Source organism: Panthera uncia, chromosome D2, assembly GCF_023721935.1.
Source record: "Panthera uncia isolate 11264 chromosome D2, Puncia_PCG_1.0, whole genome shotgun sequence".
NCBI classification, from domain to species: Eukaryota; Metazoa; Chordata; class Mammalia; order Carnivora; family Felidae; genus Panthera; species Panthera uncia.
The window spans coordinates 84798769-84823579 of record NC_064818.1 but is presented as its reverse complement, the minus strand read 5'-3'; the positions used below and the strand labels follow the sequence as shown (position 1 = coordinate 84823579).

At 57.4% G+C, this 24811-nt stretch overlaps 2 protein-coding genes across 2 annotated transcripts; one reads left to right on the top strand and one right to left on the bottom strand.

The window, feature by feature from the left end:
• ZNF511 (zinc finger protein 511) lies at positions 1–3692 on the bottom strand. Its single transcript, XM_049645952.1, has 6 exons — positions 3503–3692; positions 3153–3226; positions 2656–2857; positions 2344–2468; positions 1197–1346; positions 1–384 (listed from the first exon to the last, which is right to left on the bottom strand). Exons 1-6 carry the CDS (start codon positions 3653–3655, stop codon positions 306–308), a joined length of 783 nt encoding a protein of 260 aa, XP_049501909.1. The 5' UTR covers positions 3656–3692; the 3' UTR covers positions 1–305.
• Positions 3664–23681, top strand: TUBGCP2 (tubulin gamma complex associated protein 2). The gene is given in 19 exon segments (XM_049645938.1): positions 3664–3797; positions 7251–7410; positions 9376–9504; positions 10307–10483; positions 11614–11773; positions 13715–13922; positions 14186–14385; positions 14695–14884; positions 16064–16209; positions 17610–17790; positions 18399–18579; positions 19305–19477; positions 19767–19895; positions 20307–20427; positions 20779–20922; positions 21438–21566; positions 22261–22424; positions 23391–23484; positions 23486–23681. Coding segments are annotated over 18 exon segments (2718 nt in total). The 5' UTR covers positions 3664–3797; positions 7251–7260; the 3' UTR covers positions 23528–23681.
• Positions 23682–24811: the final 1130 nt, after the last annotated feature.

The following is a 24811-nucleotide window of genomic DNA, read 5'->3' as shown; positions in this document are numbered from 1 at the left end:
TTATGGCAAATATCTACGTATTTATACGGCACATCCTCAGGACGGCCCTGTATAGGGAGGTGGCATGGCGGGCCATTTCATTCACCAGAGCATGTGTCGGGAATCCGTGGGTCTGTCACTGCTTCTGCCGTCACACAGTTGTTCAGCGACACGGAGCTGGGCTGAGATGGAGGGTGGCAAAGGCCTGAGTCGGAGGGCGGCCGCACCAGAAGGCGAGAGAAAGTGCAACACTGACGCCCCATCCTGCGAAAGGCCACCGCTCGCTCAGAGTCAGCTCAGGGTTCTGTGGCTCTCCGTCCACGTTGTCACTGGTGTCCCTTTTTTTTCTTGGTGCTTTTAAATCCTCGTGATGCACCTTGACCGAAACAGATGGTAGAAGGTATTCTGAAAGAGAAGAGTCGTCTCCGTACTAAACCATTTCTTTTCCCAACGAGAACCCAACTCATAAAATAGCGTCGTGAGTTTATTCTGGCGAGCTCCTTCTCTTCCACTTTGAGGAACATTTAGGACAGGGCTGTCCCTTCCCAAGATGCCCTGGGCCCCGGGGTCAGCTCCCTTCCTACACCTGGCCATCCACCTCAGACCATCCACCTCAGTTGGTGGCCGCTTCCACCAACACACTCGCGCCTGGGAGACTCAGCCAAGAGGGCCGCTCCTGACACGGGTTCCAGGCCCAGGCTTCCTGTGGCCCACCATCTGGAAGGAACCCTGACTGCCACGGCATCCGGGACCCACTTGCAGGCCAAAGGCTGGGCGGCTGCGCGAGGGCAGCTGGGGGTGAGAGTCTACTTATCGGTTTGCACTTGTTGGCAATTTCTTTCCTTCTGTCCTGTGTCCTTCCCAAAATTAGACTCGAAAACAACTTTAGCCCAATAAGAACACAATTAGCAATAGAAAAACAGATCAGTAGATCGTAACTTCGGCAACGACAGCCAACGTTCCTTCCATCCCAGTTTAGGCCACGATGCAAGGGGGGCGATGGTGCCTTCCCTTCCAGCGCCTCAGGGCCCAAAACAGGGCGTGCACAAGACACAAAGTGACTCGAGAGAAACAGGACCGGTCAGGCTCTCAACTCCTGCTGAAGCCAACACTCCAACCCCCTTCTCTCAGGGAGACTACTGCCCAGGGCCCAGCCCAGCATTCTCCTCACAAAGCACATGCTCACAACCTGCCCCAGAAGGATGCCAGGCACTGACCTGTGGCCGGAGGTCCGCCGCTCGCCCACAGGCTCTGGGAGAGAGGCCGCGTGTTCAGAGCAGACTTCCATGGCATCCCCTCCTGATTGCTCCCCGTCATCCCCCGGAGCTTCTGCGGATGCTCTTACAGCGGCCCCGGGTGTGGCTGGGCTGTGGAGACAGGGTGAGTGGTGGCTCCTGTGGCCCTGTCTTCCCCCCAGACTGACCACAAAAACACTACTTTTCTTGCAAAAAAAAGTTTTTTAACTGTTTTGGCAAAGCATACTTTCCAGACTATTGGGACAAGCACAAGAGTTACAACAAAACCTTAAGAGAATGGTCATGTGACAGATGCCACGTTTGCAAATTTAGTGACAGTTACACCTCATGTTTTGAAAAAAGTATTTTTGTGGTGCCACGTGGTAAATGCCTCCCAAGGGTGCCCGCTGTCTTTCCACAACCACGAGAAGTTTGCTACTGTTAACCTTGCTATCGAGTGTCGTCCCCAATCCCTATTCAATCCAGCATTGTAGGACTCCTTTCCTTGAAATGGTCCCTCCGAGAGGAGAGAGTCACCTTACACTCAGAACCTCGTGACTCTCCTGTGTTGCAGTGGGCTCTCAGACTCACAGTACTTTAAGAGCAAAGTCCTGCTGAGGACTACTAGCCTGGTAACACTTCGACACGATTCCCAGGATGTTCTGAGGGACTCTGCCAAAGGAACCAGTTGCAAAAGGCAAAGAGATACAAGTTTAAGAATGACTCCTGATGCATTTCCCCAGGCTGTTCTGAGCAGTGGTGGTAACAAAATGGCTTCATTGTCCAAGTTACCAACCAGACGAAGAGCTGGAGGGTCTGCGTGAGGGGAGGGCCTCCCAGCCTGGGACAGACTCCCAGAGGGCCAGGTCAGCAAAGTGGGGCTGCAGCCCCCAAGAGGAGATACAGGTAGAGCAGAGAATCAGGTGACATTCCTAGGTGCCCCAGGGCAGACAGCAAGATGAGATCCCAGTCATTCCCAACAGGGCCAGCAAAACCATCCCCTACTGGTTTCACTCCTCCTGCCTGAGAACTCCCCACCCGACAGCACCCTTAAAGTCCACATACTCAAAACGCTTTTCTAAATTCAGGGGCCCATCCTGAAGCTTGGCACGTGCACCACCTCGCGTACCCTCTGCTTTTCTTTGGCTTATCAAATCGGAAGTCCGCAGGGTAGAGGTGACATCTCACCAGGTGATCTTTCCTGTCTTTGCTGGTCTTGAACTTCTCTGCACAGCCTTCCACCAGGCACTGATACTGAAACAGAAACAGTGTCACCTCCATCCTGACTCACAGAGTCCCCCCGCACCTTGCCCCTGACCTCCAGCTGGGAGCAGTGTGCTACCCCCCCCCCCCCCCAGCTAGGCAAACAGCTTGGGGACAAACCCCTCCTCCGCCCGAGATGACTGCCCTTGGCCCCAAGGAACATGGACACATCACCCACCATGTCCTGCCTTTCGGACAGGATCTGGAACAGTGAGTCATGCCACTCCAGGATGTGGACGTCCAGCAGGTGCACTGAGGGGAAGGCCCGTCTGCAGAAGGAGCAGACGTTTCTGTGCAGAGTGTGGTAGTGGTGCTCATAGTCCTCCAGGCTGTCAAACACCTGGCAGCAGCCTGCCACCTGACAGGTAAACTCAGGCACCCTGGCAAAGGAAACCACCTTGTGGGAATGCCGTCCTGCTGATGACAGAGGACCTTACGCTCCCAACTGACACCTTTCCTTTAAGCAGCCTGATAAACGGTAAAGCTCGGATGTTTCTTTGGCAATCCCAAATTCTAGTTTCTTAACAACTAAATTTTCACAGACCAGCGAGGAGGGAGTGAAGCCAGAACAGAGGAGCAAGGACGGTGGTCTGGCAGAGGGTAGGGTGGCGGATCACCCAGGAGCGAGCGGGCTGGATCCAGGGAGGGGGCAGCGCTGGGCCCAGAGGCGAGTACCTGGGCCTCTCCGGCGCCTCTGTCACCTGTGTGAGCACGTCCTGAAGGTAGAGGTGTCGCAGCACGTCCCCATCCTGCAGGAAACGCACATCATGGGCGGGGCCGGTCTGCCAGCCCCGCCCCCGTCCGCCCCGCCCCCGTCCGCCCCGCCCCCATCCGCACGCCCCATCCACGAGCGCCCCGGCCCGTATCCCCCGCCTCGCCCGAAGCCCCATCCGCGAGCGTCGGCTTCGTCCCCGCCCGACGGTCCCGCCCCCAACCGCGAGCGTCGGCCCCGCCCACGGCCCCCCGCCCTGCCCGCCGGCCCCGCCCCCGCCGACAACCGCCCTCTCCCTCCTGGGCTCACAGACCTCGAAGAACTCGTGCTCCCGCGGGAAGCGTACCCGGCGCGCCGCGAAGCGGAAGGGCGGGGCTCCGGCCGCGGGGTCCCGCTCCACCGGCAGCGGCTCGGCCGCCCCGGGTCCCCCCGCCAGGCGGGAGTGCAGCGCGGGCGGCAGCTGCATCGCCCTGCGCGCTGGCGGCACCACAGCCTGCCGGCCACCGTCCGCGAGCCGGCCGGGGCGGGGCCGGAAGTGACCTCGCGCCACTTCCGCTGCCGCCGCGGGTTTCGCTGTGAGCTTAGGCGGACCGGCGCCCGGACGCGCGGTGAGTCCGGCCGCGGGCGGTGGAGCCTGAGCCTTGCGAGGGGGAGGCGGCGGGGCTCAGTCTCCCTTCCCCGCGCTCCGCCGCCGGCCGTGCGCCGACCGCTCAGGGGCGCACGGCCGGCGGGCGTCTCGCCCCTGGACCCCGCGCTCGGGTACGGTGCTGGCCTGTGCGCTGCCCCACCGACGGCTCACGTCCCAAACTCTAACCGTGCGGCCTCCCTGCTGTGGAGACTCCCACCCCTCCTCCGCCCTCATTACCCTCACCCTTGTCCACGCCGCGTTTGCCTCCCACCTGAAGGGCTGGCGCGGCCTCTGGGTCGTGCTGGTCTCCAGACCAGTAACCAAACTGGAGCCACAGTGGTCTTTGCAAAATTCACGTCCTACGGCAATGCTTCCTTGTTTAAAGCCCTTCGGTGGCTTCCCGTTACCTTAGTCCAGCGGCTCTCTCGTAGCCTGTCAGGCCCTGCGCGTTCCGCCTGCCTTTCTGGTCTCCTCCCTCCCATCAGCTCCTGAGGTGCGCAGGACTCTGTGCCCGGTGCTCAGTGCCCGCCGGTGAAGAAAGCAGAGGACGCCTCTGCCCAGCCGCGGACACGGCTGCCTACCTGGTGAAAGTTACCTAGTTAAAACAGCGATGGGTGATCCAAGGGACGCAAGGACGCTTGAGACTTACTGTGGGGGGGGGGGGGGGGGGGTGGCCATGGCCGGACTCCCCTCCTCCCCCAGGTACTTCGGCGTTGATAGGACCTGTACACCCATGCGTGCAATATAGTCAGGAAGTGAGGTACTGTTTCTTTAAAAAATTAGAAGATAATTTTAGAGCTGTCATTTAAAGAGCATAATAAAAATCTTTTGGCTCCTTCATCCTGGAAGTAAAGGCTTGTGGCCCCATCCCCAGTCCGTTTCACAGCTAAGAAGAGCCCTGGACAGATTCATCGCTTATGCTTTACTTTTCTGTCTCTGAAAAAGCATCAGGGCTCTTGACCTTTTTTCCACAAATTTTGTTTTACAAGCCCATTTGTGCAATTAGTTTTTTTTTTAATTTTTATTTTTTAACATTTATTTATTTTTGAGACAGAGAGAGAGACAGAGTATGAATGGGGGAGGGTCAGAGAGAGGGAGACACAGAATCTGAAGCAGGCTCCAGGCTCTGAGCTGTCAGCACAGAGCCCGACACGGGGCTCAAACTCATGGCTGCGAGATCATGACCTGAGCCGAAGTCGGACACTCAACCAACTGATGCACTCAGGCGCCCCGCAGTTAGTTTTGAACTCTCAACAAAGACTGTTTTCCTGAAATGTTCACTGGGGTGGGAGGGGGTCGTGTGTGCCTAACTCATGGTGAGGGAATGTGGAGGAGGCTTCTGGTAGCTCGCACTCAATGCCACGAGGAGGGAAGTTCTGTTCCGCCAGAGAAGTCTGTGTCTGTGACAACTGATAGGACGACTCCGGAGCATCAGGAAGACGGAGTGGGCTGTCGTGAGCCCCTCCGAGTTGTTTCCAGCGGGGGTGCTGCTGGCAGTTTTGGTGGGACGCTTCTGTTGACGTTTAGGCGCTCTGGTCTCTTGCCCACTACACACCAAGAGCACCCTTCTAGCCACTGTGACAATCAGAAGCGTCCCTTACGCGTTTCCAGAGGGCCTCTAAGGAGAGCTACTGCCTGCAGGTGAGAGCCACCGTTCTTGCAAGAATTGTTCCAGATCCCCACAGAGGACCAGCTTCCTTGGAGTATTAACACTTGTAGTGGGAGGATGTCTGCACTTGTATTTTTGCCACAAATGTACGGTTTGGTGAGGGTAGCTTTGAAGTTTATTTATTTTTGAGACAATGCAAGAGACAGAGTGCAAGCAGCAGAGGGGCAGAGAGAGAGGGAGACACAGAATCCGAAGCAGGCTCCAGGCCCCGAGCTGTCAGCACAGAGCCCGACGGGGGGGCTCGAACCCACAGACTGTGAGATCATGACCCGAGCCGAAGTCACACACTCAACCGACTGAGCCACTCAGGCGCCCCATGTGAGGATAGTTTAGAATAAATGTTCACGTTGGGGCGCCTCGGGGGCTCGGTCGGTTAAGCGTCCTACTTTTCAGCTCAGGTCATGATCTCACGGTTCATGGGTTTAGAGCCACTGTGCTGGCAGCTCGGAGCCTGGAGCTGCTTCGGATTCTGTGTCTCCCTCTCTCTCTGCCCCTCCCCTGCTCACTCGCTCGCTCTCTCTCAAAATAAATAAATATTAAAATAAAATAAATACACATTCACTTAGATGATCTTTCTTCTGAAGCCCTATCTCCACCTACTTGTATCTGGGGGACAGGTGTTTTCTTTCCATGGTAAACGCAGTGCCCTTGCCATCTAGCATGACCTTGTAGTCCATCCATCATAGGACATCTAGTCTAGCCATTATAGGACAACCCACATTCCTTAGGAAGCCTTGTAGAATGTAGAATGTGTGTAAAACCGATTGCCCTGAGATTCAAAGAGGCCTCAGCGGAAGAGTTCTGTGTTGTCTTTTCTGTCTTGCTTGTGGTTTGCAGTGCCTCGTTCAGGCTCTTCTATGATCACTAAGGTAACTGATGGTGACTCAGATCCAGTTTTCCTTTGGTAAAACCAGCCACTTCTCCAGTAACGTTTCCTCGTGGTCGGCCCTATGTAGTAACGGAATTTGTTCCTGCTTGTCTAGTAACAATACCATGGGAACTTACTCCGTATGGGCCCTTTGGTGTTCTATCAGGATGATTTTATTTGATCTCCGCAGTACCTCTATGGGTAGGATTTACTACTCACCCCTTGGCAGAAGAAGCCTAGAGAGATCAGGCTCCTTGCCGAGGACCTTACAGCCCAGAACTGGCCAAGTCAGGGTTCAGACTGCCTGGGACTCCGCAACCCATGCCCTGCTGTGCCTCATGCCCATAACTGGTTATTGTGAACTCCTCCTGATTTTAAAAGTGTGTGCTAGGTCACGATCTCGCGGTCCGTGAGTTCGAGCCCCGCGTCGGGCTCTGGGCTGATGGCTCAGAGCCTGGAGCCTGTTTCCGATTCTGTGTCTCCCTCTCTCTCTGCCCCTCCCCCGTTCATGCTCTGTCTTTCTCTGTCCCAAAAATAAATAAAAAACATTGAAAAAAAAAATTTAAAAGTGTGTGCTAGTGACTTACGCACCTGCTGACGCTTAACCGTTCTGCTTTTCTGTTTGAAGATTCCCTGACTCTGGCCAGTTTTCGATGTTTAGCATGAGTTGATGATATTTGTATGTGCGGAACTTGTTCTCTGTCGCACAAGGTTAGAGTCTCACTTGCCCAGTTGCAAATTAATATTCATTAGTTAATTAGCATATGGGTTGTGTGCTATGTCTACTGCTCGTTTACCTCAGGCCTCGTCTTCACTAGAGCTGTTAGCACAGTTTTGTTTTTTGTAGACGGCTTTCCTCTTAGCTTTAGGAGAACATATTGTTGATGTTGTTTCAGAGCCAAAACTATGAGTGAGTTTCGGATTCACCACGACGTCAATGAGCTGCTCAGCTTGCTGCGTGTCCACGGAGGGGATGGTGCTGAGGTCTATATCGACTTGCTGCAGAAGAATAGGACCCCATATGTCACTACCACTGTATCTGCACACAGCGCCAAGGTGGGCCCCGTCCTGGTGCGGCACTGTGTGCACTGAACAAGGTGGGCCCTGTCCTGGTGCAGCACTGCGCACTGGACAAGGTGGGCCCCGTCCTGTTGCTGCACTGTGTACACTGGGTAAGGTGAGCCCTGTCCTGGTACAGTGCTGTGTACTAGGTAAGGTGGGCCCTGTCCTGGAGCAGTGCTATGCACTGGACAAGATGGGCCCCATCCTGGTACAGTGCTGTGCACTGGACAAGACGGGCCCTGTCCTTGGCACAGTTTGTGCACAAAGTTCATAAGCTTCCTGACTGAGCAGCCACAGCATTACCAGTGCAGATGGCAGACAATACTTGTCAAAGGCCTTTCTTGGACCAGGAATTCTGCTCAACTCCATGCTTCTGATGCTTCCTCATAACGGCCCTTGTTACTCACTCTGTTGTACAAATGAATAAATGGTGGCTCAGGGAGACTGCTGGGCTGTCACCCTGACCTCAGAACCCAGGTTCTGAGTCCCCTGAGGAAGGAGACTCAGATATTCCTCTGGATGGAAAGGAAGCTCCTGTATTAACTGCATTGCAATCCCTCTAAAGCAGGTTTTTCTGTTTTTATTCAAATAGCATATAATTCAAAATTACGGATCTTCAGTACGAGATAATTTTGAAATTTGTTTTTAGAAACACTCTGTAAAGCTTGTATTATTTAAATAGCTTGATAATGGGGCGCCTGGGTGGCTCAGTCGGTGACGCGTCCAACTTCGGCTCAGGTCATGATCTCGCGGTCCGTGAGTTCGAGCCCCGCGTCGGGCTCTGTGCTGATAGCTCGGAGCCTGGAGCCTGTTTCGGATTCTGTGTCTCTCTCTTTCTGACCCTCCCCCTGTTCATGCTCTGTCTCTTGCTGTCTCAAAAATAAATACACATTAAAAAAAAATTTTTTTTTAATAAATAGTTTAATAATGGCACAAGGATAATTAGAAAAATTCACTGAACAGACAGACTGGGAACACAGAAGTGATCTTAATTTATTACAAGGGGAGCACCATAAATCAGTGAGTGAACATAACCGCTGAGCCTATCCCTGGTTCCAGAGGGAATAGAGTTAAATGCGTAAACTTAAAAAACATTTTTTTATAATGTTTATTCACTTTTAAGAGAGAGAACACGAGCTGTGGAGGGGCAGAGAGCCCAACACAGGGCTCGAACCCATGAACTGTGAGATCATGACCTGAGCTGAAGTTGGATGCTTAACCTACTGAGACACCCAGGCGCCCCAATGCATATATATTTTTTAATGTTTATTTATTTTTGAGAGCGAGAGAAAGAGACAAAGTATGAGCAGGGGAGGGGCAAAGAGAGGGAGACAGGCTCCAGGCTCTGAGCTGTCAGCGCAGAGCCTGACACGGGGCTCAAACCCCCAGACTAAGAGACCATGACCCAAGCTGAAGTCGGACACTTAACCGACTGAGCCACCCAGGAGCCCCTAGAGTTAAATGTGTAAAGTGAATGCATAAACTGGTAGAAAGATCTAAATGGTCATTTCCTGATCTCAGGCTGAGGAAGCACACAGGAGGGAAATTGTGGGAGATCATGGGTAGGTTTAATGAGATATTTTGTTGAGTTTAAGTTTTATTTCAGGGGTGTATGATTATTTAACCTACCTAATTTCACTGTTTTGGTTTTCGTGTTTAATTTTCTGGAAGATTTAAAAAAATTTTTTAACATTTTTTTAACTTATTTTTGAGACAGAGAGAGGCAGAACATGAGCAGGGGAGGGGCAGAGAGAGAGGGGGAGACACAGAATCCAAAGCAGGCTCCAGGCTCCGAGCTGTCAGCACAGAGCCTGACGCGGGGCTCGAACTCACGGACTGCGAGATCATGACCTGAGCCGAAGTCGGGCGCTTAACCGGCTGAGCCACCCGGGCGCCCCTGGAAGATTTTTAACAGTTGTTTATTATTGTCACTAAATCTTTCATGTTTATGCTTTTGAGGTTAAAATAGCAGAATTTTCTCGTACTCCAGAAGACTTTCTAAAGAAATATGATGAACTGAAATCTAAAAACACAAGGAACCTTGACCCACTGGTGTACCTGTTATCGAAACTCACGGAAGACAGAGAGGTAATGGCCGTGGACTCATCGAGAGTGTGATGCGTGCTCCTGACGGAGCTTGTGTGTGGAGCTGCTCTGATTAACCTGTTCTACGCACGTGGGTTGGCTCAGTTGCAACAACACATCGTGAGTCTGCTGTCGGACGGCACCTTTCTGCTCGCCTGCAGCACCCAACACGGGGCTCCTTCCCTGCCTTGTGCTAGCAGCACTCTGATGTACCGCAGGGGTGTGTCGGTGGTGCGTCAGGAGGAACAGTAGCTCATGTTGGCGGTGCCCCTGGGAAGTTTGACCGCGGTTACCCCTGTGGTTGGAGGGTTTTGTATTTCGTAGTCTCACGCAGGGGTTTTGTCTGTTTTGAATGGGCATGTTACTTGTGACCCTAAGAAAAACACCTAGCGTCATGTCAAGGCCGGAGATGCTGTTGCACCCGAGGGCGTCTGGGGATGTGCTTGGGCCTCTCACTCCTCAGGCCCAGGGTCTGGAGAAGGTTGTGGTGCCACACCAGGCATGTTTGACCGTCACACAGAGGGAAGAGGTCTTGCCACGTGCGGGACGGGAGACTGGCCGAGCGTAGAGAAAAGGCTGAGTTGGGAACAGGGTTTGGGAGTTGGCTGTCAAGCATCCGCGGGATTATCGCCCTCTCTGAGCATGTGACACCTCACGGCAGAAAACACGGAGAGACTGACTGCGGCCCACAGACTCGGGAGTTGCCGCTGCCCTCCGTGGGTGGCTGGGGTCAGGAGGGAAGGAGGGGGCCTGGCCGTGCCCAGCAGAGCACAGGCGTGTAATGTAGGGTCTCGTGTGTTTTCAGACCCTGCAGTACTTACAACAGAACGCCAAAGAGAGAGCCGAGCTCGCGGCCAGCGCTGCAGGCAGCAGCACCAGCGGCTTCAGCGGCCCCGCCACGGCCTCCAAAATCTCCATGCAGGAGCTGGAAGAACTGAGGAAGCAGCTCGGCAGCGTGGCCACAGGCTCCACGCTGCAGCAGGTACTGCACCCGCCGTCCACGGGCCACGCCTGCGGGAGCAGGTGCGGCGATGGGGTGTGTGCGAGCTAGAGAGGAACGTGGACGTGGAGGGGCCGCGGCTCTCTCCCGATGGGGACCTAGCTGCGTAGGGACGGCAGTTCTGACGCACGCTGCAGGTCAGAAACGCGAGGCCCTGCGTCACCCGCGCCGGCTCGCCTGTTCTGGGCTCGCGTGTCCGAGGCACTCGTGTGGGTCTTGCCCTGTATACTGTGATTCTCCGTTTCCATCCATTAGGTTTTCACAGTTTGTTTCTTAAGGTTGTATTTTGTAGATAATTTCATCTACGTTGTGTTATCTTCTGTGCTTACTGTTTTTCCTTGCTCTTGATTTCGTGTCCTGCCCTGGTCACTTGAGGGACAGCTGTCTTCTCAGGCTATAACTTCTGTGGCTTTTAAGCTCCCTCAGAGCTGCGTCCCCACGAGGGTCTGAGCAGAGCACGTGCCTCTTGAGCACCATGGCTCTGACACATGACAGCCAGTGCCGGTGGGCGTGTCCTATCAGCACCTCCCGTGTCCCCGCACTGCCACCCCGTGTGATCGACGAGAAAATGGTCTGCACCTGCCTCTCTCCCTGGCCACCTTTGAGCTGGCTCTCCTGACAGCCGGGCCACCTTGGCCTGCCCTGGTCAGCTTCTGGTGGCTGGTTCCGCAGGAGGACTGCTGCTCCGGGCGTGTCGGGGGTCGGCCTTTCCCTGGGTGGATCTCTCCTCTACGCCCGCCCTTCTCCAGCTGGCTGGGAGGGGCGGGGGGGTGGCCTGGTTTCCTTGACCCATCCGTGACCCATCAGGTCGTGACTAGACCTTGTGTCTCCAGGAAAAGTGACGGGGTCCGTGTGTAGTTGTCCCCAGAAGGGTGCAGCCTGTTGCTGGTGTTGCTGGTTTACCTGTGGGTCCTGCACAGACTGGGACCCTGACAAGAGGCTGGGTTCCCGTCTCGTCCCCAGCTCCTCACACTGTGACTGGCGTGGAGACAGTCATTCCGCTTCCTCATTTGCGTTCAGTGGGCGATCTCTCCAGTGCCGTATGTGTTAGCGTTAAGCGTTTGTACTAAAAGTATATATTTTTTTTTGTTTTTTGAAAACACCCTCGCCAGTCTCTGGAACTGACAAGAAAGTTGCTTCGAGATAAGCAGAACAAAAAAAACTCAGGCCAGCGTCTCCCCGTCTTTCCACCGTGGGTATACGACAGACCCACCCTCCTTGGGGACTTCCTGCCTGGCTCAGGCGTCAACACGGACATGGCTGTGCCTATAGGTATGCGGTACGTCTGTTTCTCACATCTGCGTGTGTGAGCGGCGTGGGGCACCGTTCTTCCTGTGCTTTTGTGCTCAGGAGCGCCGAGCTCTTGTGTCCTCCCTGTGTCTGCCCTCCCCGCCCCCCACCCTCCTCTTCCAAGTGCTCCCATGGTTTGCTCCTGGGTCTTTTCTGATTGTTTCCCTCTCCACAGTGACCTTTTAGTTTGAAGGAATCATGCCCCTGTTGTGATCTCAGGTCTCTATCCCTAGGATGTCTCCCTGAATTTTGGCTCATGGGGCCCATTGTCTGCCGTTTGTGTCTACCGCGGGGCTCCTGACTTTCCCTCTGGTGTCCCCACTCCTCTCGTGACGACCGGTGTCGCTGTTTGTCAGGTCCTGGAGCTGGGGGTGGCCCCTGTGTTCATTTCCTTCCCGCTGCCCCAGCCTGGTCCCGGGCCCAGCCTTCACCAACCCTTCTTGCTCACACACTGTCCTGCCCTCACTGGCTTGGGCCTCTACCTCCCCAGAGTTTTCTGTGCTGAGGAATGTTCTGGATATGCTGTATCCAGAACGTATGGTGCCATCAGCTGAATGGAGCTCATGGGCATTGAAATGCAGCTAGTGTGGCTGAGGAACAGGTGTTTTGCTCTCTTTACTTGGCCCAGGTGGCCGGTGGCACGGAGCCTCGTGTCCCGTCCCTCCTCCCTGGGGTGCTCTCCACAGTCCCAGAGCTAGCGGCTTTGAGCGGCAGGGGTGTGCCCCACGTCGCCTCTGCAGCGACTCCCCAAACCCTGGCGAGCCACAGAGACCCTGCTGGATCGTTCTCCTGGCCGCGGTTCGCGGTGCAGCGTCCCCTTCGGAGCAGTCCCTTCCTGTCTCGCCTGCCTCTCAGCAGCACGGCTTGCGGTGCTCTCTCCCACACGTGGGCAGGGTGCTGGAGGGGCAGGGTGGCATCTGCCCCCTGAGGCCGAGGTCCCCTCCCTCAGGACCAGCTGACCTGGTGCTGCACCCCTTAACCCCACTGAGAGCGTGCGCCGGGGCTCTGAGTGGGGTGACGCTCAGGTTTCAAGCGAGCGGCAGCCGAGGCTGGTGGCCGTTCCCGGAAGACGGCCCTGCTCACGGGGAGCGGGAGCTGCGGGTGATCTTGTCGTGACGGGCTCGTGGAGAGGAGCCAGAGCTCAGAGAGCGCCTCCGCGTGCCGGGTGACCCGGGCCACAGACGGCGGCTGCCTGCTCGGAGCCCGTGTCCCGCGCGTGTGGTGCAGCACCGCCCTGAGCCGCCAGGCCCCGGTTTGGGGCACTGTGGGGCCGACACAGGCACGCGTGGGGCCGGCTGTGCGAGGCTGGGGTGGGGGGCGGCTTCGTGGAGACACCTTTCTGCCGCTGCTGCCTCTGGCTGCCCGCGCACGGCGGTCTCTCCCGGCAGGTGTTGTTGGGGGGAGCAGTGGGGGTCGTGTCAGGGCCCGTGAACCGAGAGAGGCAGGGGGCTGCCTGGGTCAGGAGGTGTTTGGCGGGCGGCCCTGGGGATGGCTCGCGACTGTCCTTCGGTCCGCGGCGTGGTTGTGAGGGGACTGCCTCATACTGCGCGTACCCGGTTTTAAAGTCTTTGAAGAAAATCTTTTTGTCGCGCCGCAACCCAGACTTGCTGGCCGTGACCAGTGCTGTGAGAACAGCTTACGGCAGAAGTGCTCCTTAATTCCTAACCACGTCCTTTTAAGGCCGGGCGTTTATCTGAGCGGGAATTTTTCTCCGCCCGGGACTTTAAGGCTGTGGCGCACCGCTCCGCGGCCCGGTCGGGTCCCCGTCAGCCTGGTTCTCACGCCCGTGAGCGCTGGAGGGCGTAGCACCGGGGAGCCGGTGGGGGAGGGGGGTGTGCCGAGGAGATTCCGTCGGGAGCGAGGTCTGTGGGAGCGGGGACCCTGGACGCGAGGCCACGGCCCAGCGGTGTCCACGGCCCGCAGGCACGCTGCCCCTGACCGCCCAGGAGTCGGCTGTGGTGGAGGACCTGCTCTACGTGCTGGTGGGTGTGGACGGCAGGTACATCACCGCCCAGCCTCTCACCGGGAGGCAGAGCCGCACCTTCCTCGTGGACCCCGACCTCGACCTGTCCATCCGGGAGCTGGTGAACAGGGTCCTCCCGGTGGCTGCCAGTTACTCCACGGTGACCAGGTGGGCGCCCGCCTTCCCAGGTGCTCCTGATCCCTGCAGCTCAGTCCTCGCGCCCCAAAAACAAAACCCCAAGAGCGCGCTTGTCTTGTCGTGACCGGGTTTCACTCCTGGCACGGTCCCGAAGGGCCTGGGGACAAGTGCAGGGGGCTGGTGTCTACAGGTTCCCTTCAAGGGTAAGAGCTTGAGTGGGGAGGGGACCCAGAGCTTGTGACATCTGATCTGAAAACTCAGCCTCACCTGCTCAGGTGCCCTCTCCCTCCTAGGTTCATTGAAGAGAAGTCTTCCTTCGAATACGGGCAGGTGAACCACGCCCTGGCAGCCGCCATGAGGGCCCTGGTGAAGGAGTACTTGATCCTGGTCACACAGCTGGAGCAGCTGCAGAGGCAGGGCCTCCTGTCCCTGCAGAAGCTCTGGTTCTACATCCAGCCAGCCATGCGCACCCTGGACATCCTGGCCTCCCTGGGTACGTGCCTGCCCTCCCGCCCCCGGGGACGTGCCGGCCCTCCCGCGGGAGCATCGGCAGGACCGGCGTGTTGTGCGGCCAGAGCCCGCGGGGCGTCAGGTGTTAGTCTGTGGCAGGAAAACTCTGGAAGCTCTTCCTGATAGGCTTTAGTTAGCGATCACAGCGTTACGGTTTGAGTGTGTCCCGCGAGAGCGGCACCTGTCCCCGGGAGACCGGAGATGAACTGAGGCCCTGGCCTCTCGTGACATGGCCTCAAGCGCCAGGGGCACCCCCTTCGCCGCACTGAGCGCCACCTCCACCTCCTTGCAGCCACCTCGGTGGATAAAGGCGAGTGTGTTGGGGGGTCAACCCTGAGCCTTCTCCACGACCGGAGCTTCAACTACACGGGGGACAGCCAGGCCCAGGAGCTGTGTCTGTACCTCACCAAGGCTGCCAGCGTGCCCTACTTCGAGATCCTGGAGAAGTGGATCTATAGAGGGATAATCAACGACCCGTACAGGTAGGCTCGCAGGGCCCGAGGAGAACACCGGTGAGGTACGCGAGGGGCGCACGCCCACGCGAGCCCCGGGAGGCTTTATCTTGTCGAGCGGAAGGCGTCAGAGTCGCCCGGAGCGGCGGCTCCTGGCCTGAGCTTCCTTCCTTCCCAGTGGTGAGACTTGAGCGTTCCTTCTCCGCATCACGCGTTTAAATACGTAAACGGAGCTTGGGTAGCTCACGAAGGAGTCTATTGTGTTGAGGTAGATTTCTTAAAATACTTTAAAAATAAGTCTGTGGCTGGGGTAGTGTTTCTCTGCTAATGGTGCAAATAACAATCTGAGGGGAGGGCCTTACAAGGAACACGATTTTATTTTATTTTTTATTTTTTATTTACTTTTTTTTTTTTTAATTTTTTTATTTTATTTTTGTTATGTTATGTTTTTTTACGTTTATTTACGTTTGAGACAGAGAGAGACAGAACATGAACAGGGGAGGGGCGGAGAGAGAGGGAGACACAGAATCTGAAACGGGCTCCAGGTTCTGAGCTGTCAGCACAGAGCCCGATGCGGGGCTCGAACTCACGGACCGTGAGATCGTGACCTGAGCCGAAGTCGGACGCTTAACCGAATGAGCCACCCAGGCGCCCCAGGAACACGATTTTAAAATTGTGCCTCACGCGGGGCGCCTGAGGGACTCGTAGGTTGGGCGTCCGACTCTTGGTTTCGGCTCAGGTCATGATCCCAGGGTTTGTGAGTTCGAGCCCCGCGTCAGGCTGACAGCACAGAGCCTGCTTGAGATTCTCTCTCACCCTCTCTCTTTATTCCTCCCCTGCTTGCACTCTCCCTGTCTCTCTGTCTCTCGCATAAAATAAAGTTTTAAGTAAACTTGAAAAAACAAGTTGTAAAATCCTGCCTTGCGAGAGTGGTATCTGAAGCAGGTGTGCTGGGGTCGCGCCCCTGCTGTTGGGGTCGTGCGTTGTCCGTGTCTGTGATGGAGGGAAGTGCCGAGTTCCCCTGGGAGGGGTGGAGGTAGAGGTCCCCCTGTGGCCCCGTGGCCCCGGGTCTTCTCCGAGCCCCCGGTTGAAACAGCTGCCCCCGGGGGTGTGGGTGGGTTCACTGTTGCTCACAGCCGGGGACCGACTTGGGGGGGGGGGGGGGGCCTCTGGTCGGCCAGACCCCGAGAGCGTCCGCTGTGCCTGCAGCGAGTTCATGGTGGAAGAGCACGAGCTGCGCAAGGAGAAGATCCAGGAGGATTACAACGACAAGTACTGGGACCAGAGGTACACCGTCGTGCAGCACCAGATCCCCTCCTTCCTGCAGAAGATGGCAGGCAAGGTCCTCAGCACAGGTGAGCCTTGCGGCCCCGGTGTGCCTCTGCCTGTGGCCTTGCCGTCACGGCCCTGTACCCGGTGGCGCCTTCCCTGCCTGGCGACCGTCCCGTCCGACTCCTGTGGCTCTGGGTGCTGTTGCTTTGTGCCCTGACCCTGGGGGTTTGTCTCACAGACGCCTTTTCTTTGCCACTTCGCTTCTAGAATTCTGTTATCACTGACAGGAAAGTTGCTTCCCTGCTCCCAGCTGACCCCAGACGCGGGGCTTTTCCACACCGGCATCCCGCTCTCCTGTTCTCTGTGGACACAAGCTGGGCATCCTGTAAATTAGCCCTCATCCCATCCACCCGGGGTTTGTGGCGGGCTCCTTGGTTTGAGGCTCAGTCCTTTGGGGCGGCCCCCACATCAGCAAGTACTGGGTCCTGTCTGAGTGGCTGCAAATGGGAGGCTCCCATGGCCCCCTCCTCTGGTGTGATCATTTGCGAGGACGGCTCACAGAACTCAGGGAAACGCTTTACTCTCTAGGTTACCAGTGTGTTATAACGGATACAAGCGAACAGCCAGGTGAAGGGTCCATGGGGCGAGGTCTGGGCAGGTCCCGAGCACAGGGGCTCCTGTGCCTGTGGATTTGGGGTGCACCATCCCCGTGTGGATGTGTACCCCTCCCTGGAAACTCTTCAGACACCTTGGTTTAGGAATTTTATGGAGGTCCCATTATGCAGGCATGATTGATGAAATGATTGACCGTTGGTGATTTATTCAGCCTTTCCCGATCCTGACCTCAGTGGGCGGTGATGACGGGGTTGGGTCCCCTGGCCACCAGCCCTCACCCTGAAGCTGTCTAGGGAAGCTGCCGAGAGTCCCTCTCTGGCCTGAACTCAGGTGTGGTCAGAAGGGGCTTCATGAGTAACAAAATCCCAAGAGTTTTAGGAGTTCAGCGCCAGCAACCAGGGACAGAGACCAAAGATCTGTTTCTCACTGGGTTGGTCTCATACCATGACAGGAAAACAGCCGAGGATGCAGGCCTCACTGGGCCAGTGATGGTCCTGTCGCCATCACATGGACTGACGTACCTGACACGCTGCTGGCCGGGAACTCGGCACTTTGGTTCTGGGAGCTGTGCTGTCTGGGACGGGGTCGGAAGAGGGTTTAGAGTCTCATTCTCTGAAATATTTTTGAAATTATTTCTGTGTTCTTAGAAGATCTGGAGAGTCCAGCCTGTTCTAGCACTTAGCGCTTCTGTGCTCCGTGGGTGTCAGTTGGTTGTGTTTCTCTGCCATGTGTAGAGGGTTGTAGGCTGTTCTCAACCTCTCTTTCCAGTTCTCTAGCTACTGTTTGGGTTACAGCATCCGAGGTTCAGGTCTGTGGTTTATTGTACTTACGGTGAAAATTTTAATTTGCTTTCTCCCTGTCTTTTCAGGAAAATATCTGAATGTAGTCAGAGAGTGTGGCCACGATGTCACCTGCCCAGTGGCCAAGGAGATCATCTACACTCTGAAGGAGCGGGCATATGTTGAGCAAATCGAGAAGGCTTTCAACTATGCCAGCAAGGTCCTGCTGGCCTTCCTGATGGAAGAGAAGGAGCTTGTGGCGCACCTGAGGTGTGCCGTCTGTCCTTGGCCTCCTAGCTCAGCGTGTGTAACCATCGGGGGTGTCTGACCAAGGCCACAAATTAACTTTTAGCGGCTCTGTCCTATTTATGTAAAAACCGGCACACTGCCAGGTTGTCCTGCCTGAGAAGACAGCCTGAGAACCTTGCACATCTGTGACCCTGCCACTGTGGTCCTAACTCCCCGAGGCCCAGCAGGGCAGTGTCTGCCTGTGTCACCTTGTCTGCAGTGACACAGCCTCCCAGTCTTGCCCCCGGCCCCACCAGCCCCTTCCAGGCGGCGTAGCCGGGCACAGAGTTCTTTGCCCCTGCCTAAGAGCTGTTTGTTTCCGTTTGTTTGAAGCTGACCGCCGGTCTCCCCTTTCTGACACGTTTCCTGGTGTGGGGCGCTGGCCATGTGCTTGACACGTCCTTCCTGGGCCGTGTGGCCCCTCCTGGCTTCCCCCTGTCCCCCCGCCGCCCCCATCATCAAAACCGCTGGTTCTGGTGGGAGCCCTTTGCAAGCACGCAGCTCTTCCTCGTCAGACGCCTGCCTCTCTCCGAGTCCAGGCCGCTGTGCGCGTCGGCCAGTCTTCCCGATGACCTTGCGTCCGCCCGCAGGTCCATCAAGCGCTACTTCCTGATGGACCAGGGGGACTTCTTCGTGCACTTCATGGACCTCACCGAGGAGGAGCTGAAGAAGCCGGTGGACGACATCACTCCCACCCGCCTGGAGGCGCTGCTGGAGCTGGCCCTGCGCATGAGCACTGCCAACACGGACCCTTTCAAGGACGATCTCAAGGTGGGCTGGGGGTGAGGGGGCGGGGGGAGCACCTTTCAGGCCGCTCCCCGTGTCCCGAGAGCTGGAGCAGCTGCCTGAGAAAGACATTTGCGGTAAAGACACGGGAGGAACCAACTCTTGACAGTGATACCCGCAGCCCGGGTGTGCGCACGTGGGTGTTTTATGGTAAATGCAGCACAGTGACGTTTCCTTGTCTCTAGCTTTCTTTGTTACGAGAACGCACTGTGTGTGGCGTACGGCATGCAAAGCGTGCGTCCGTCAGCTGTCCCGGTAAGGCTTCCGGTCGGCAGTAGGCTATCGGTGGTCGGGGGAGGGGAAGTCAGAAGTTGCACGTGGATTTTCAGCTGAACGGCGGGTTGGCGCCCTGACCCCCGACGTTAAGGGTCAGCTGTGCTGTGTTTCCAGACCCACGTACCTTCTCTTTCAGCCTGAGCCTGGCACCTGCGGTAAAGTTGTAAATCTGGAGGGATTCAGGCCTTTCTGACTTCATGGTTTTTCATTTATATCGTCAGGTGTATTTTAAATGATCTCTCTGTACGTTTGTTTTCCTATTTTGGTGGAGGAAAGACGCCTACTTTTTGAGTGGGGGTCTCTTGGCAGGCGCTTGTTTTGCAAGCTGGGCTCGGAGATGGAGTCCACCGGAGGGACTTGCTTCTCCGGCCTGTGCTGCAGCTGGATTGGTGCCGTGGTCAGGACTCGACGCCATTCTCTCTGTCTTTCCCAAGATTGATCTGATGCCGCATGACCTCATCACCCAGCTCCTGCGGGTTCTGGCCATTGAGACCAAGCAGGAGAAGGCGATGGTCCATGCCGACCCCACTGAGCTCACGCTGAGTGGCCTCGAGGCCTTCTCTTTTGACTACGTCGTCAAGTGGCCCCTGTCGCTGATTATCAATAGGTGAGCGTTGGTCCTTCCTGACCCTTCCGGTACTAGCTTCTCTAGACCTTACAGCAGGTCTGCCAGGAGGAAGGGACTGGATCTGCCCGGCACCTGCCTTGTTCTGCAGAACGTCCAAGGCGCCTCCACACCCATTTGTGTCCAGGGTGGGCTGCCTGGCGCCTGGCGGCCGGAGTGCAGAACCGCTTCGGTGCCGCCGAAGCCCAGGCCGCCATCTGCTGCGAGCCTCATGAGCTCTGGTGCCGCCCAGAAGCCTACCTACGCGCCTGTCTCCTCCCGCTCCCTGCAGGAAAGCCCTGACGCGCTACCAGATGCTCTTCAGGCACATGTTCTACTGCAAGCACGTAGAGCGGCAACTCTGCAGCGTCTGGATCAGCAACAAGGCCGCCAAGCAGTGCTCCCTGCACTCCGCTAAGTGGTGCGTCTCGTCTGCGCGCACGCGCTCCCCTCTTGCAAAAAGGCAATTTGTCGCACACCTTTGTAGCTTATAGATCCGTGACATGTTTCACGTTGCGGAGCAGGGCCACTGCCGACCGCGGTGGCCACTGGCTCTGTCCCTCAGCCGTCTATGCAGACTTGGGGGGGTCGGGCCCGTTAGCGTGAGCCCTTCGAGGTTTGGGGGCGTGTGCTTCCTCCTGATGGCTCACATGCAGCTGCTCACTGTCGGCCAGGGGTGCCCCACACGCTGGTGGTGTTCGTGCCCGCGTGTGGGCCCCCGTGGAGGGGCATGAGCCCGGAGCAGACGCCCTGACGACAAGGCGGGTGGCCCCCACATGCTGTAGATGCGCCGACTCCCTGTCAACTGCGCTGAAACCGTCTGCTCGCTCAGGTTTGCCGGCGCCTTCACTCTGCGGCAGCGGATGCTCAACTTTGTTCAGAACATTCAGTACTACATGATGTTTGAAGTCATGGAGCCGACCTGGCACGTCCTCGAGAAGAACCTGAAGTCTGTGAGTCGTAGCTTGGCGTGTCGGAACGTTGAAGAGGCTCCAGCGGGTTCTTGAGGAGGGAGCGTAGCAGGTCAGGGGTCAGGGGTGAGAGCAGCGCCGGCCGCAGGCTGATGGGGAGGAAGCGAAGCCCTCCGCACACACGAGAGGCTTCCCTACGAGCACGGTGAGGGTGTGCGTGTGCGAGAGCAGGCGTGTTGGGGGTGATGTGTTGTCCCTCAGAGGCCACAGGGTCATCTGAAAAATGGCGACAGACCAGAAGCGTGCAAAGCTGCAGCCGAAGCCAGGCCCGCGGAGTCCGTCTGCTTGCGAAGTCGTTCCCAGAGTGAAGGCCGGGTCCTTCTCTCCGCACAGGCGTCCAACATCGATGACGTGCTGGGCCACCACACGAGCTTCCTGGACAACTGTCTGAAGGACTGCATGCTGACCAACCCGGAGCTACTCAAGGTGTTCTCCAGGCTCATGTCCGTGTGCGTCATGTTCACCAACTGCATGCAGGTGCGGCCACCCCACAGCCCACTCGCCTCCTGCCATCTGTCTGCAGGGGTGCTGCTCTGAGTCCCCTTCCGCCGGTATGGGCCTCTGTTCTGGGCCTTTTTCTGGACACCTGCTGTTCTTTTTGTCCGACTTGAGCTACTTGATTCAGTTACAAGCAGCTGCCCCAAAGTATTGGCACAGAATATAAGTGTTGGAAGGCAGAGGGGGTGAGGTGGGGGTTCACTGGGGCTCCAGGGCCTAGGGGGTCTGAGTCGGTGGGGCCAGTGGAGAGCGTGCGAGGTGTTGGCCAGCCTCCAGAGGACAGGAGCCTGGGAACTGGTTCCTTAGACCTCTCGCGGTCACGTGGGGCTCCATCGGGGGAGAAACGTTCTTCAGTCAGTCAGTGGACCAGCCCTCGGGCAGGCGCCCGTAAGGTCACGTGGGCACAGCAGACACCGCCTGGCTGTGCGGAGGCCCACCCTTCACTTGGGCCGGGTGGGTTGACGCTAACAGGAGCGTTTCTTTCTGACCCCAAGAGATTTACGCAGAGCATGAAGTTGGACGGTGAGCTGGGCCGCCTGATGTTGGAGCATGGCACAATGCTGGGGCCGCCCACGGAGGCCGAGCGGGCGGAGGAGCGCACCCGCAAGGAGCTCGCCAGGAAGGTGTGCTTCGTCCGGCACCGCTGGGCCTGCAGCTTAGCAGGCGCGCCTGCTGCCGCCCTTCACTCTTCTTTTGGTTAAAAAAGTTTGCTTTGAGTTAGATATTAAATATGAGTCCCAGAGAATCTTCTCGCTCGACTTGTCCAAACCTCAGCCCCTCTGTGCTTGAGGGCAAGGCCACGGTTCCCCCAAGGGGAGGAACGCCCAGGTGTGGGCGCCCCTTGGAGGGCCTGGCACACAGCAGGCGTGGGGCTGTGGGCCCTGCCGTCCTTATGGTCAGAGCCCGGCCTTAACTAGAGGGGCCTCCTTGGAGAGGATGTCGGGGCATAGGCCCTGCAGCACCAGCCCAGGCCCCTGCTCCCGGGCCCCTGGGTCCGTTCCCTCCACTGAGAGGGAGCCAGGAGAGAATGCTGCATTAGCTCGAAAACCTGAGTTGCAGAAAAAACACCCCAGGCGGGCGGGTCTACTGCTTGCGCGTGTGGGTGGGAGCAAAGCAGGGTGCCAGCTGCCCAGACTGTGTCTCTGTCCTGTGGTCTCGGGAAGCTTTATGTTGTCCTAACTCTTTCACCTTGTATCACGCAAAAACTTGCCCAGATCCTTTCTTCTATTAGAGATAAAGGGACAGGGAAGCTGAGCTGGTGAGAGCAGTGCCGAGGCCGGGCTGGGGGCGCTCACGGTGCCCAAACTTGTCTTCTAGTACCTGGCTGAGCACGTGGACGCCCCGCAGCTGGCCTCCAGCTTCGAGGCCACCATCAACAAGTTTGATAAGAATTTCTCAGCACATCTGCTTGACCTTCTGGCCCGACTGAGCCTCTACAGCACCAGTGACTGTGAGCACAGCATGGCCAGCGTCATCTCCAGGTGGGTGCGTCATCTCCAGGCGGCTTCCCGCGTGGCCACGGGCGCGATCCTGTCCCTGCCTGATGGGACTCCCGGGTTTCCCTCGCCGGCTCCCCCTTCACCATTGCCACGCAGCCTTGGGCCACCTCAGGAAGGTGTCACTGAGGCAGGGTCTGCTCGGGCGTGAGGGTGTCTGTCCTTAGCCTCCTATGTGTCACCCCCTGAAGTCACAGACGGGCGTGCGTAGCGGTTTGTGTTCACTCGTGTGTGTGCGCCAGCGTGTGTCGGGCTGCCCCGTCAGTGCCCCCATAGCCCTAGGCTATGCACGGCAGCCGCGTCACCCCCCACCCCCTGCCCCCATTTTCAGATGAGCAGCCAAGGGGTGGCCACGGGAGGGAGGATGGGACCGGGGATGCCATTTCTGCCGTGGGCTGTGAGCACACAGTGAGGGTCATGGCGGCACGCACTAAACCCGCCCCGTTTGGGCTCCTGGGGCTGTCTGTGCCTTGTCACTCTCGGGTGGTGGGGGGTGGGTGTGGTGGTACATTCCTGGTGACTCTGGGAGGGGCCCCGTGGGGAGGGGGACCAGCAGGCCGCTCAGCCAGTTTGTGGTTCTGGGGCTGTCAGATTCCCACTGCCCGTGAATCCTGGACACACAGCTCTTCCGAAGGGAGGCAGTGGCTCAGCTTCTTTCCAGGAGATTGAGGGGGTGTCCCTGCCTGGGAAGGTGTCCTGTGTTGGGCATCGGATGTCCTAAGGACAGGGCCTGGGACGCTTGTTGTTTAATTTTCATGTGTGTCTGAGTTCTGGTGTCAGTATTGCTTGAAAAGGCGGAGGCCGGATGGAGCCTGAGGCCCTCGTGTGGGTGCGTGTCCCTCGCACCTGGTGCAGAGACCACCCTTCCCCCTTTGTGGGGCGGACAGGCTGCCCCAGGGAGGGCGCCTCTGCACCTGGGGGTGCAGGAGCCCAGCCCCTCTCCTCCCGCAGACTTGACTTCAATGGCTTCTACACGGAGCGCCTGGAGCGTCTGTCTGCAGAGAGGAGCCAGAAGGCAGCGCCCCAAGTGCCCGTCCCACGGGGCCCCCCCGGCATCTGCACCCAGGGTTGCCGTCACCGCCCAGTGAGGCCAGCAGGTGTTGCAGAAGAATGAGTTCAGAAGCCATCACGTGAATGAATATTGCTGAACCACATGTGTTTGTGTGTGTCGTTACTGTTTAAATATAAAATGCGAGGGGCGTCTTGCCAAGCTGCTGTCATTGCTCAGGGCGCTAGGTTCCCTTCACAGCAGCCACCCGCACCGGGCCAGGTGCCTCCATAGGTGTGTTTGTGTGAGTTCTTCTATTGAATAGGGTGAGTTTTTAAAAATGTTTTTGTTCTCAAATAAAGACAAAGTGAAGGACGCTTGGGTGGCTCCGTCAGTTAAGTACCTGACTTTGGCTCAGGTCGTGATCTCACCATTGGTGAGTTTGAGTCCCACATCAGGTGGGGACGTGTCCCAGCTCTGGGTGAGGATGCGCCCTTTTCTCACTCCCTCCCTCCCTCTCTCTGCCCCTCCTGGGATTTTCTCTTTTTCTCTCTTTCTCTGTCTCTGCCCCTCGCTCACTTGGGCACCTTCTTTGTCTCAAAAAAAGAAAAAAAGGTGAAAACACGCAGCATTTGAGCAACTTCAGGATGATTATCAAGGTCTCGCAGGGGACGAAATCCAAGCCTGGTGTCCAGGTGGGCACACCTGGTGTCCCAGCAATCAGCAAGGCTGGGCTCCGGGCACCAGGGGGCAGCACGGTCCTTGTCCTGCCGCAGGACTGGGCAGGAGGGTGGGGGAGTCCTGAGGAGCACCCGCTGAAGTGCAGAGTGGAACCCATAGGGCGGGTTCGGCCCTGGGTGGCACAGCTGTGACCCCCACCCCACTGCTCCCCACTCTAGCCATGCTGCCCACCCGCCAAATGTCCTGTGTTGCTGTCCAGACTCGGCTCTGCCTGCCTGCTGCAGGGGGTCTTGGGGGACAGGTGGAAGGGGCCGGAAGCAGGCTCCTGGAGGCAGGGTGGTGGGCACTCAGTCCAGCTGCTGCCTTGAAGAACAGGCACCATGGAGGGGGTCCAACTCACAAGCCACAGACGTCTTTCTTGTCCAGGCCGCTGTGTGTGCAGTGGCAAATACGCTTATCTGCCGCCAGTGTTACCAGAGCCCTGGTGTCGTGCTAACCTCTTACCGAGCTGAGGGGCCCACTGGCCCTGGGCTTGCCGCCCTCGTGCCCTGCCCTGAGACCCGGAAACTTTGTGTCCCCGTCCTGGGCTCTGGGCAACAGGCTTGCCCGCTACACCCTAGGGTTGCCAGTGGTGAGGGTGGGACAAGAGGAGCCTTGGCGGCAGCGGGGGGGGGGGGGGGGGGGGGGGGGGGGGGGGGGGGGG

Coding starts and splice junctions, on each gene's coding strand:
- ZNF511 (XM_049645952.1), bottom strand. CDS start 3,655: ATGCAGCTGCCGCCCGCGCTGCACTCCCGCCTGGCGGGGGGACCCGGG. Junction 3,227..3,502: donor GGGAGCACGAGTTCTTCGAG/GTCTGTGAGCCC, acceptor CGTTTCCTGCAG/GATGGGGACGTGCTGCGACA. Junction 1,347..2,343: donor AAGCCAAAGAAAAGCAGAGG/GTACGCGAGGTG, acceptor CTGTCTCCACAG/CCCAGCCACACCCGGGGCCG.